Raw genomic sequence first — 14,042 nt, 5'->3', positions numbered from 1 at the left:
AGCATTACTATAACTGTTTTGTATTTATATGAATATGTTTTATATTTATGTATATAATCATCCTTGATTACAAGTTTTCATTATTTAGTTTTTTAATAATTGAACCATATGTAACTTTTTGTGTTCGTATGTCTATCATGTTTTTTTTTCTCTCAATTGCTCAAAGGTTGATTGGAAGAAATCCCTTATAGAGATAAGTTCGTCTTTATACATTGTGAATATTTTGTTATTATTGTGGTTGTGATCTGTGTTATTTCTATGTATAATAAAGTATAAATAAATAAATAAATATTATACGACATTATTACACAAATTGACTAAGTCCCACGGTAAGCTCAATAAGGCTTGTGTTGAGGGTACTTAGACAACGATATATATAATATATAAATATTTATAAATACTTATATACGTAGAAAAAACCCATGACTCAGGAACAAACATCCATGCTCATCACACGAATAAATGCCCTTACCAGGATTTGAACCCGGGACCATCAGCTTCGTAGGCAGGCTCACTACCCACTAGGCCAAACCGGTCGTCAAGTATATACATACATACATTATGTCCAATAAATGTTTACATACATACATACCTACAATTGGTCGTTATACACAATCACAAATTACAAAATACCGACAGATAAATAAATTACAATTAAGGGGCTGTCAACACCCAATGTCCTTGAAATTGATGTTACTTAAACAGTTTTTTAAGAAAGACTATTTGTTTTAGTCAACTAAGAAAAATATATGTTCATATTAATTATATTTCAAAGACCGTGGTTGTACTCGATACATGATTGAACGAAATCGGCTCGATAGAAAATAATTGCAAAGATTGGTCTTAAAATCACAGTTAAACGGTTCTATGTCTTTATTGTTTTGACTTATGGGTCTGCAATTAAAATCACAATTTCAAAACATTTATATCTAAACCGTGGTTGAGTAAAATGTTACACTAATAATCCACTTTTTTTTATTTAAATATTTTTCTTATTATTCCCTTGCCCAGGCCCAGTAACATGCGACAGTGCTATCTCATTTACTCCGATAGAAATAGACAGTGTGCGCGCTTTAGGTATGGACAGCCTCTTAACAAACAGGTGCAATCCTAAACTAACTTAACCTACCTACTTTTTTAGTAGCTTTAAGGATTTGAGGGCCTACCGCGAAAACCAAAATTCGCAAATTGCGGGGATCTTTCTCTTTTACTCTCACTACGACGTAATTAGACTGAAAACTGTCCGCTATTGCCGAACTTCGATTTTCACGGTTACAGCCCTGTACGTTCGTAGTTCTAACGTAGCTTAACACAATTTTCTGGAAGCTGTTTATACTACGTCGGTGGCAAATAAGCATACGGTCCGCCTGATGGTAAGCAGTCTCCGTAGCCTATGGACGCCTGCAACTCCATAAGTGTTACATGTGCGTTGACGACCCTAACACCCCGCACCCTCGTTGAGCTCCGGAAACCTTACTCACTTACTTACCTTCCTTATATTGGAAATATTAAAAAGGAAGGTCTGGCCTAGTGGGTGACCCTGCCTATGAAGCCGGGTTCGAATCCCGGTAAGGGCATTTATTTGTGTGATGACCACAAATATTTATTCCTGAGTCATGGATGTTTTCTATGTATTTAATTATTTGTATATTATATATATCGTTGTCTGAGTACCCACAACACAAGCCTCCTTGGCTTACCGTGGGACTTAGTCAATTTTGTGTAAGAATGTCCCTATAAAAATATATATACGAAAGATTAACGTGCCTAATAATTCTGTTAGAAACAAAAACCAAACTGAAATGTTTTTATTTAGATTCTAAACCAATAAAAAACATGTCTGCAATTTGATAAGCCAGTTTAGTGTGAACTGTAATTACATTTTGGGGCGTAAAACACAATCAAACAACTCGAGTAACTAAACAAACTAACTTAATTAGTTACTTTGAGGAAATGGGACTTTACACTTAATGACTTACCCTTTTTAACAAAGGTCAGGGTAATGGTTGGCAACATATTAACAGCTGTACGTAATACAACTAGATGTATTGTAATGTTTTGAAACTTTTTTCTATCTTCAAAGGTGAGAGTAATTGTTGGGAACAAATTAACAGTTGTACGTAATACAACTAGATGTATTGTAATGTTTTGAAACTTTTTTCTATTTTCAAAGATCAGAGTAATTGTTAGCTGTACGTAAAGCTGGCTATACACAATAGGGTATGCTTGCGAAGTTTTATTAACAGTACAGGTAAAACGGAGCATGTGTGGCATTCAACTGCGCAGTTTTCTAACCAGCTTTACCTGTGCAGTTGAACTGTACTGGAAAAACTGCGCAGGCATACTCCAGTGAGTATGGCCAGCTTAATACAACTAGATGTATTGTAATGTTTTGAAACTTTTTTCTATCTTCAAAGGTCAGATTAATTGTTTGCAACATATTAACAGCTGTACGTAGTAAAAATAGGTGTATTGTAATGTTTTGAAACTTTTTACTATATTTTCTGTGTGTTTTATACAAGTGTAATAAAAATACAGCCCGATTCGAACTTTAAGATACATCAAACATTTGCTAAAGACATACTGGACAAGAGGCCTTGTTCACAACCATAATTTATATTATAAGTTAGTATCTCACGTTTTGTTTTCAAAGAACGCAAATTAATTTATTTTCGTTTGAGTGAGAACCGCGTGACCCACAAACAAGGGTAGGTCAAGGCTGTTTGAAGTTCCATGAGGTCTGATAAACTCAAACGACTCACCAAATCCGAGCTTTAAACCTAGGGTCTCCACCACTTATTGACGCAGAATCGGCTATAAGAAAGAAGTGAGTGCTGAGGTGATGAAAGATAGAGGAGAATGGAAGAGAATAACATGTTGTGCTGACTCCACATAACGTGGGATAAGGGCAGGAGGAAGAAGAATCGGCTATAGCCGATAAAACAAGCTTTATGTGTGTATTTTCTATCGGCCATAGCCGATTCCCCGTCGATAACGTCTTACGTTAATCCATACATATACAATGAATAAGTGTTTGAACTCGAGTCTAAATTTGAAGAACCCGACTCGTTTTTACGAGGCTCAGTGCTTAAAAAACTTCCAACCCCCTTATTCAGAAAACTTTACAACTTTACAAACATGATTTAGTTAAATTATGTTTTATCCCTTTCTTATAAATCCATAAGTCAAAATGACAGATAAAGACAAACGATTCATAGCTAATTCAGGCCAGAAACGCGTTTATCAATAACGCCACAAGTCTTTTAAGTACCACTTTAAGCGCAACACAAAATAACTCGCGCCTCCGAATAAAAACACCATCAACAATTTCGCATTGAACTATTATTACTACGTATAAACCGGTACAGAGAACCAGTATTTTGCGCCATGCGTTGTTGCTTTGACAACCAACCGTAGTAGCGGAGCGTGAATCTCGCGACATAAACGCGTAAGCGCCATGAATTTTTGGACGCTTACGACGTTTTGGTCGCGTAGTACATGTTGCGATTGTGAGAATTTCATGTATGGCAATAGTACAAGTGCGGAAAATAGGAAATTCGAAACGAGTGGCGATAAATTAAAACACGACCGAAGGGAGTGTTTTAAATCGACACGAGTTGCGAATTACCTATTCGCACATGTATCGACAACGTTTTACAGTACATATGGCCCTTTAAATGGCCCTTCTCTTTCTTTCGACACAGTAACGTAATATGCTAATTTTCGCACTAGTGCGGTAATGTAGCACCATATGTACTGTAAATATATATATATATATATATATATATATATATATATATATATATATATATCTTAAACATCTATAGTACGAGTACATGAAGGTAATTGAATTTAGATTTTTTTTATAAATTGAGAGTTATCAGAAGAAAACTCGTTAGTAAACAAGTTACAAAGGACTCGATCTTTCACTTAAAACTATAAGAGTCTGAAAAACTGAGTCGAGTTACCCCGTAAGGCCCAATGTACATTACAATGTACATTACAATGTACATATTTGTTCTAATCTAATTAGAACCTTTCATAAACCAAATAAAGCAGCATTTCTTTTGTTTCATTGTTATTTCAAACAAACAGTACCCCTAGTGTCAATATTTTCGACAGCGAAACGTGACGTACGCGTTTGCGTTAAGTGTCATTTTGTATGAGATTTTTGACTTTCCAAAACGTCCCGCTTGGCGTGCTGTTTCTAAAACCCATACAAAACGAGACTTAACGCAAACGCGTACGTCACGTTTCGCTATCGACTAAATTTACACTAGGGGTACTGAATTAATTCCACTTAACTTATACTACAATAATTCGAGAACAAAATGAAAATTAGCCCATATAAATAAATAAATATTATAGGACATTTTTACACGAATTAACTAAGCCCCATGGTAAGCTCAATAAGGCTTGTGTTGTGGGTACTTAGACAACGATATACATATAAAATAAATAAATATTTAAATAAATAGAAAACTGACTGCTTACCACTAAGCGGACCGTATGCTTGTTTGCCACCGTCGTGGTATAAAAAACTCCCATGACTAAAGATCAAATATTCATGATCATCAGACAAATAAATGCTCTTAAAATTTGAACCTAGGACTATCGGTGTCATAGGCAGGCTAACTACCCACTAGGCCAGACAGCGGCGGTATCATGGTTCCATTTTTATCACTTGTCACTATGCCCGTCACTTTCATGCTTACATACTTGTTAGAACGTGACTGGCATGGTGACAAATGATAAAGAGCCGACCATCATAGCCCGACTAGTCGACTGTAATGGTTGAATTAAGATTTCGTATACCAAACTATAATTACGTACTTTCATGTAAGGGCTGCAGGGCTAAGATTGAAGGCTGTTTATCATTTGTCACCATGCCTGTCACGTTCGAACAAATATGTAAGCGCGAAAGTGACGGACATAGTGACAAGTGATAAAAATGGAACCATAATACCGTCGCAGGGCTAAGATGGACGGCTGTTTATCATTTGTCACCATACCTGTCACGCTCTAACAAATACGTAAGTGTGAAAGTGACGCATGATATGACAAGTGACAAAAACACCACTGCTGCAGGGCTAAGATGGACGACTGTTTATCATTTGTCACCATACCTGTCACGCTCTAACAAATACGTAAGTGTGAAAGTGACGCATGATATGACAAGTGACAAAATCACGACCATGATACCGCTGCAGGTCGTCAAAATATGACATATGTTTTAACCTAGGTATTACAGTCACATAACGCCGAAGAGACATGTGCAAACTATCGATCACAATAATCGATAAAGTCCCACAAGGTTACGATGTCGGTACCGATGGAAACACGACTTTGTAATTCCTATTGCTGTTTTATGACTAAGTAATAGTGATGTCATTCCAGATCTAGAGCAGAGCCCAACTGGGGAAGTACCTCTACCTTACAGAAAACCGCAGCCAAATAACACTAGACCCTACTCTTAGTGTTGTGTTCCTGCCGGTGAGTAAAGTTGCCGGAGCTCAATGAGGGGGGGTGTTAGGGTCGGCAACGAGCATGTAACTCCCCTGGAGTTGCAGGCGTACATAGGCTATGGAGATTGCTTTACCATCAAGCGAGCCGTATGCTTATTTGCCATCGTCGTAGTATTAAAAAAAAAACAGTAAACGATGAAACTAGAGAAAACCGTAATCAATAAACTTGTGTCGTACCTAGCTAGCTCAGCACAGACTTTGCTATAACAAAGTGTGTCAGTGTCAACATAAACTTCAAGTTTCTATGAAAATAGGTCGTTTATTACACTTTTATACTTTGTAACTTAAAAGAAAGTCTGTGCGAAGTTGGCAACCGGTAAATTAGAGCGAGTGAGCTTTACATAACAAGTTGACTTCGACTCTAAAAAATTATATATTTAATTTTGCAATTATAATAAAATTGATATCGACAATTTGAAACCTCCTCATTAAATTGATTAGTAAGTGCGTAAACAGTTACAGTTTTGTTAACCCTTAAACTATAGTTTTTTTCTTCGCAAGTGTGATGAAAAATACTGACCGTAACTCCAGCGGTAAAAATATTGCAAACTCGGGTCTTTTATTCACGACAGCCACCCTTAAATCATGATTACTAAAAAACGATATATAACGCAAAAAGACGGACTTCATGCCATATGGCACTCTCCCGCAGCTTTTGTTGTCATGAACACCTTCCGATATCTTTTAGCTATCTCGTTTTAGCTATGTCCGACGATAATTTTTGTTTGTATGTGTGCATGTGTAGCAGTATGTTTCTAGTAGTGTGCGTGATCTGAAATGACCATATTATGTATCTTTTAGTATTGTTTGTCCTTGTCTGTTGTAGTATCCTACATCCGATATCGGATTGGAAAATGTGAAAACGCTCTAAGGGCGGATTCTCACTACGTCCGATCCGAATCCGATCGGAACCCGTGAAAATATGGTTCGAAAGAAAACGGATGACGGAGATCGGATCTAGTGCGTAACTTACGATAGAAATAGTTCTAAGGCTAGTACGGACCAATTTTCACGGGTTCGGATCGGATTCGGATCGGACGTAGTGCGAATCCGCCCTAAGGGCATCCGCTAGCTGGCGCGGGTGCACGTAGCGGGCGCACGCATCCGCGCCAGTTAGCGTATACCATTTTTCATTAACCCGCTCACCCGCTCCGTGCATCCGTGCCACCTAGCGGACGCCCTAAAAGTTAAATAAGAGCATTTGAAATGAGTTAATTTTCCCGAAGGCCGCGTCAAGGGCGTCCTCGACACAATTGACTAAATGACTGGATTCTTGGCAACTGCCTTGTGTACTAGCAACACTATTGACTGTTGGCAAACCTTATGTCCTTGAATTAAGGTTGAAATTGGTTAGCCGTAGATTAAGGTGACTGCTATAGTTAATGGCCTCTCCATAGTAATTGGCCCCTACATAATAAGGTAGCAAGAAACAAGGCAAAAGAAGTCTTATTGTTAAGAGTAGTAGACTATGTAGTAAAGCTTAAGAAAAAAAATTACAGGATGCTTATTTAGTCACCTGCGATAATTTACGGACTGTATATATCGGTCATAATACTGAGCAACTTTTACTATGGACAAACCGCGAAATCCCGAAAAAAATTTTTACTCTCCCATAGAAAATGTCAAGGTCAGACAGCCAAAATGTATGAAACAGCCAATATTCTTTCCGTGATTTTGGGGTTGGTGCCATAATATTACCTATATATTCAATTATTGCAGGTGACTAAATAAACAGCTACGACTAAATCATAATTTCTCAAGAAGGCATTTTAGAGTGATGCCACACTGGTGCGTTGCGTTGCGTTTGCGTTGCGTCGTCGCAACGCATCAATGTGGCATTTCATAAATATATAACCTCTTAAGGCCCAGCCATAGAAATGAAAAATCCAAAATTTGCCACTGGAATTTGAACCTATAGTGCACGGAATACAGTTCATTTTATTTTGTTTGAAAATAGCACGAAACAAAACAAATGCAACTCTGTCCTAATTGAATATGATTTAAATTTAATCGAACTGAATAAGTCCTATAGGTAGGACCTTGGGCCTTACGAGGATATATGTAAAACGACGCAGCGTTGACGCTGCAACGACGTTTGCGACGAAAAAAACGCAACGCAACGCACCTCAGCGCACCAGTGTGGCCTCACTCTTATATATTTAATACAACGAATGGTTTGGCACCCTTTGATTGTGCAAATTTTCTCCATAAGTAGGTATAATAAGTATTCGATATTCGATCGAATAGTACTTAATCTAATATCTGGCCGGTTACCAAATATTCAACAAAGTGACCGAATAGGCCGAATACCAAATAGTTGCCGAATAGTTTCGACATCTCTAGTCTTTATCGTCGATGGTACGAGTAACGGCAATACTAAAATTGACCGCTCGTAGACTTTATGTATTTGTAATAAGGTTCGAAATAGATTAGTTGGTATTGTAACGTATTGATTTGTATGCCCTTTACTATGGTTAGCCATTGTGTAGGTATTCAAGGGTAGCTTAGTTTTTGATTGGGTAGGTATAGAAAGAAGGAACGAACAAGAATTCAATCTCCTTCGTCTTTTGATCTGATGATTTGTTTGCCTTCAATAAAAAATGATTCGTCATGAATCTTGGCTAGGCAAGCGACGGAACTTGAACATTCAGTAGATATTTCAGTATTAATATACACGTGGATTTGAGATTAGTTATATATTCTTCCTAGCTATTAGAGTTTTTTAATTAAGCATAGACTATTTTTATTTCAAAAAATATACCAGTATCTCTTCAAAAATAAAGTGCACAGGTTTATAAAGGATCGGTAACGCTCACGTGACACCTCTGGGGGTTTCATGGGTCTATACGATAGGCTGCGGAAACCGCTATCTCCAGGCGGGCCGTACGCTTTTCCGCCAAAATAGTAGGTATCAAGAATGCCTGATGTGAAAAAATGAGTATAGGACTACAAGGATGATATTTGCTTGTATTTTTATATGAATAACCTAACAAGGAGTCCTTATGGCAAGCGACAAAGTGGGACGTTCTGCTGGCCTCGGTCACATTTAGGTATAGAAATTTATTTGTACAGAAATGCGATAAAAACATGTTACACAATTGGACATTCCACGGCGTAAGTATTGAACAACCAATTTAGCTATGACCAACAATCACGGAACGTGACCGTATAAAAGAAAATTGACATCAAACTGTCTTGTAAGTTAAACAGCAAATTCTAAATTTAAAACTTAAAGTAAACAAAATCTAGCTTCGTGAAATCACAGGGAAAAATTGAGTCACTTTATTCGATGCCTTGAGAGAAAGGGCCGTATGCTTGTATGTCTCCGACGGTAAAATAAAATCACTAACTTTTTCCTATGAATGTAGATGTTATTAAACATTACCTAACAAAATTCTAATAGTGATACAAACTTATTACAAAACTTATTTCAAATACAATGTTGGCTATTCGGACACTCCCAAACCTAATCACAATAATCCCACAGGTCTAGAATAACAGAATAGGATCCGAATTCTGAGTTGAGAATTCTGACGTAATCTTGACAACTCCCTAATTGGATACAGACCATGAAACTAGAGTTATAATTCAAAACAGTCGCCAAGTATAAGCAGATGGTTACAGGAAGTACCTACAAATAGCAAATTAGTTCATATTGTAAGATATAGAATCCTCAATATTGTAATAACTCATAAAAAGCATTTGACCTCTCGTGTCACGATTAATGACTTCGATAAGACAATAATACTAAAAGTTTCACCTCTAACTGGTATACGGTACCCAAGAACTTCTTCTAAGCAGTTCGAAATAAGACTCATAATTAAATGAAGGTCAAAATGTAGACTTAATGACTTACGCTATGTAAGGAATTTGAATCCCGAAAGGGACCACTCTTGGACCGGAATGTTAAATTAAATTCCATTTTGATAATGACCTAAGTAAACTTTGACTTATGACATTGCCTCTATTATTAAAGTAATTTAAACTTAATTTCAAATTCATTCGTGTCCCTTAAATGTGACAGTTTAGTACTTTTGTAAATTTAAATCTCCATTCTTTAAGAGTTTTGTCGTGTCAAATAAAGATATTAATTGTATATATATTCATATTTGCCTACTTAAAATATTGACTTGTTATTAAATATTTAACAAATAATATTTTCGATAATGACAGTACACCTATAATTCCAACTTTTAAGTTATCTATAAACAACATCAGATCGCTTATGAAACACGCGGTGTTCAATAATGTTGCCTATTCACGCTAAGTTAACACTGTAATATAAGGCGCTAGAGATGCAACGATTTTTTACAAATACGAATACAAATAACACTTTCAGAATTTTACGAATACAAATACGAATAGCAGTTTTAACTGGGGCACAAACTTAGCCTAGCAGTTATCCTCCCACACCAAGATTACCAACTGCAAATATTATTTTAACTTAGTCATCACAATAGAAAATATTTTTTTCCCGTTTTTGTATGAAATATGTGACACGTAATAAGGATCTTTGGATTGCGTTGACTTTCATGTTCACACTTTCCCCATGGTGGTTTTATATGTATATATATATTATATCGAACAACATTTGCTGTATCGTTCATTTTGACTAATCTCTACTGTTATAACATACATTTGTTATAAGGATAAAAACATAAAAGCAGGTTTATACCTTTATTGCATCTATAATGGTTTAATGGTGAATTTGTTATGTCTATTCAGAGGGGTGAATAACTTTTACTATGGAGACAACCCTGAAAACCTGTCAAAAAATTTGCTGTACCAAATATATTGGTCCTATAGTAAGATTTGTTTAGTATAACCTACATATTCACCCTTCATAGTATCATCAGTCAAATCACTATGTATAAGTATTTCTGTCTTCAGTAGGTTAAAAAGATTTGCAGGTATAAACTGAACAGTATTTTAGCGAGATAAGTTTGTTAATTACCTTTTGCCCCTCAGAATAGACATCAGCTCCGCAATTGCCGCTGTATTTGTAAACATAAACATATATGATGAATATATGATTTACCTAGTATACCGATTATTCATTATGCAACGTGAGGTTATGCAGATTGATAATTATAATATTTAAAATGATGAAAATTTTTTGTACGCATTTTAGCTATAAGAAACTTGATCACTCAAAATGAAAGGCTTTTTCTTTTGAACATACTTATATACCCAATTATTCGTATTCGTTGCATCACTAGAAAACACGAACACAGCCACAAACCAATCAATAGAATACTTAGTCTGCCCGCAACCTCTAAAACGCTTAGGATCGAACGCAATCTAATCGGAGAGCATTGCCCTCTTCAGGGCACTCCGGGGCACTCGACCAAATTCGAGAGTCCGCTGTTTAAAGGGCCCTCGGCACTCCCAAACTACGTCTTTAACTGTTCGGGTTGCAGCATTTTTCCCGGTGACAACCCATTGTTTTTAATTGGTGCTTAGTTTCGCCGGCTCTCTGGGTAATGAGGTGTCTCCCGAAAAATACTCAATTACGTCCACTAGAATCTCAATCTCTTTGTGATTTTTATTTGAAGAATTCATTCTGTTTTTTTTTACAGAAGAATGGCCGAGGGACGGCCGCTACGGTTTTTAATTCGGCTTCAGAGAGAAAATCAGCTTCGTTGCTATTTCTTTCCGCGACGATTTTAGCGAAATGTACACAACTCACAGAGTTACATATATCTACATATATAACTCCGTACCTAAATTCTTTTTACTATCGTTGAGAAACTAAATGATTGATGAATTAATGATTATCCACTTATATAGGTAACTTACGAACAAAACATGTAAAACGATATTGAATTTAACATAGCTCAATTAATTTAACCTATTTCAGATCTATTTTATGAAGTAATTATTCCTTGGAACATGAGAAGTCTGCTGGATAATATAAGGGTGAGTTGAGAGTATTGAGACTGATACCTGTCTCCTCAGTCAACTTTATGTAGTTTCGTGGAGTTTTAAGTTCAAAAGTACAGTTATTCATAATAGTATCTCATAACTTACATCTAGGTTTAAATCGGAATGCGATGGCAATTTTTATTACGTGTTTACCGTTCCTCAACCCACCAACGGAGCGGCAGCTGACGTCTACGAAGTTTTGATTACACGTCGCCCTAAGCTACTTACGAATGATCGCCCAGGATGCTTTTGGTCATGGAAATAGTCTGATACTAACTCTCGGGCTATAGCCCTACCTATAGGTAACAATAACTGTTCGTAGCTATGTAGACGTCCTTCAGGTGTCCAGTCTAAGAGGTCGTTCAAAGAGGTCGAACCTCACGTACGAGGGTCAAACACGAAGGTTTTTAGAATAGAGAAAACTATAGTAATTAGAAAAGGCCTTTTATTATTAGATCGTGCGATCGTGCTTATATGAATGCGTGCTGTAACTCTTTCTGATGGCGTGTACAAATTTTCATTAGGCTCACCCACGATTTCGGTGACTCAGAAGATTTGTATGAAATTCGTCGAGATTAAAGTTTTTTTAGTCTAAGTTTGATGCTAGTTCGAATGAGGTATTTAAGTTTTCCACTCTTCGTTTGGTGTGGGTGATCCTAATCATCTTCTAGTCCAGACTAGGTCTTGCTATAAGTCTTCCCATAAAAGTACCCAGCAAGAGCGCATCCTTTGTGGGGACTTTATTGAGCTTGCTTCCATTTTTAGCGAGGTCTATAAGGTTTCCACTCTTCCTTTAATGTGAGCCTTATGTCTCAAGCTACAAGGATCTAAATAACTCCCGTAAAATGACTTACCAAGTGCGCATCCCTGGTGGTAAAGGTGACTGGATCAGCCGAGTCGGTGGCTGTACAGGCGTACTCTAACCGTCCGGTGACGGTGATAAGCTTGCTTCCGGTCCTGGCGAGGTCTATGAGGTTCAGACGGAGGGTGTCTGCTGAGAACTCCACCTGAATATAGAAAGAACATTTAGTAAGGTGATTGTGGGAAAACTGTCTAAGACCGTCTACAAGCTCTTCTGTTGCTTTTAACTCTTGTGTTTGTACACACACTCCACGTGCTGGCTGGTAGAGCAGAAGGAGTGAAGCTCTTATTTCATTACTGTGTCTGAGCGAAGTACTTATAAAAATACGAGAGCTCTTACCCTATGACAGTCTTCCTAGCAATAAATTTCTCTCTCTACATTAACCTTCCCCACATTGTTCTTAATAATATCACAGATAAAGTTACCGGCCTTAATAAATAATATTTAAAAAACAATTATTTAAATTTTATAGATCCTGATTCTCTTGGTGTTGTATGATCATGTCACATGGTAAATGAACGAGCTATGACACTACACCACTGCTGGACATATGAACGTTACCTTCTTCAAGCAGCCTATGAAATTCGTGTGGACCCTGGCTCCAGGCAGTGCTCGCGCATTAAGAGAGCCCCCCACATGGGCCCTGGAACTTGCCAACATGGTGAAAGAGCCAGCCACGTGGGAATGCTCTGTGTATACGTCATCCACCACTGCTGAGACCTGTTGCAGAAAAAAAACAGTGCTTAACTTAAGACGCCTGAAATTATTTGAGAATTCGGAAATACCGTCTATCAGGTAAGGCCACGAGCTCTTTTGTCGCTTCTGATTCTTGCATTTGTACACATAATCCGCTTACAGAAGGTCTGTACAGCAGAAGGAGCGAAGCCCTTCCTTTCTGGCTGTGTCTGAGCGAAGTACGTATACAAATACGAAAGTTCTTGTCCTTGACAGTCTTTCCAACCAAACATTTGATATGCCAGTCTTCTCTACGTTAATCTTATTTACTTCTATGTAAATGTTTTTTTTCTTAGTTTGGGATGAGAATTCACTACACGATAATTTTCACACTTGTTTTACAAACAGTATGTCTCTCTCTCTTACTCTCTCACTCTTCCCAGCTATGTATCCCACACGTAGTGGTAGGGTCAGCTTTTCGGCTTAACCTTCTCTACTTCGCCCTGATAACTTGCACTCACTCATGTACTCTAACACTACATCCTTCTATCTTGTTCTGGGTCTGCCCCTGGATCTTCGACCTGAGATGGAAACTTGTAGTGCCAAATATACAGCCGAACAATTTTTGTTTTTACGAGCAGTATGTAATTAATATAAAACGTCATGGCAGTCATTTGACTAGGGTAGTTTTGTATATTATCCTAACGAACCCAAAAGATTACAGTTTTAATGAGTAATTTGTATTTCAGGCCTTAATATAACTTGATGCCAATAAAAACTTAAATCTTGATATAATATCGATCTAAATGATGTCGTTTTGTTATTTTTCGCCTGTGCGTCTAGAATGCCAATCCAATACTTGTATGGATAATCACGAGTGAAATGCACGCGCGAACGATATGCACGCGCATTTTAGACACCATTTTGTTGTCAAATGTACGCTCGAAATAGCCTCTTTAATTCCATTACTAAACTGTTTCCTAAACTGACCCAACGAAATCAAAAACATCATCTACGAGGTATAACAAAAATAGTGGTGCTCCGTTTGATGGCAT

The 14,042-nt window shown here is 37.2% G+C and overlaps 1 protein-coding gene across 5 annotated transcripts in view; it reads right to left on the bottom strand.

Annotated features, from left to right (window-relative positions):
- The window catches only part of LOC133528289 (neurexin 1), a 326,318-nt gene that overhangs the window by 30,997 nt on the left and 281,279 nt on the right, over positions 1–14,042 (bottom strand). For all 5 annotated transcript variants that reach the window (XM_061865615.1, XM_061865617.1, XM_061865618.1 and 2 more), the window contains exons 9-10: positions 12,874–13,032; positions 12,305–12,457 (exon numbers count right to left, since the gene is read on the bottom strand). In XM_061865615.1, coding sequence (XP_061721599.1) covers positions 12,305–12,457; positions 12,874–13,032 — 312 coding nt within the window. The remainder of the gene's footprint in view (positions 1–12,304; positions 12,458–12,873; positions 13,033–14,042) is intronic.

The sequence above is a fragment of the Cydia pomonella genome, chromosome 19 (genome assembly GCF_033807575.1).
Source record: "Cydia pomonella isolate Wapato2018A chromosome 19, ilCydPomo1, whole genome shotgun sequence".
Taxonomy (NCBI): Eukaryota; Metazoa; Arthropoda; class Insecta; order Lepidoptera; family Tortricidae; genus Cydia; species Cydia pomonella.
This window is presented reverse-complemented; position numbering and strand designations above follow the sequence as displayed.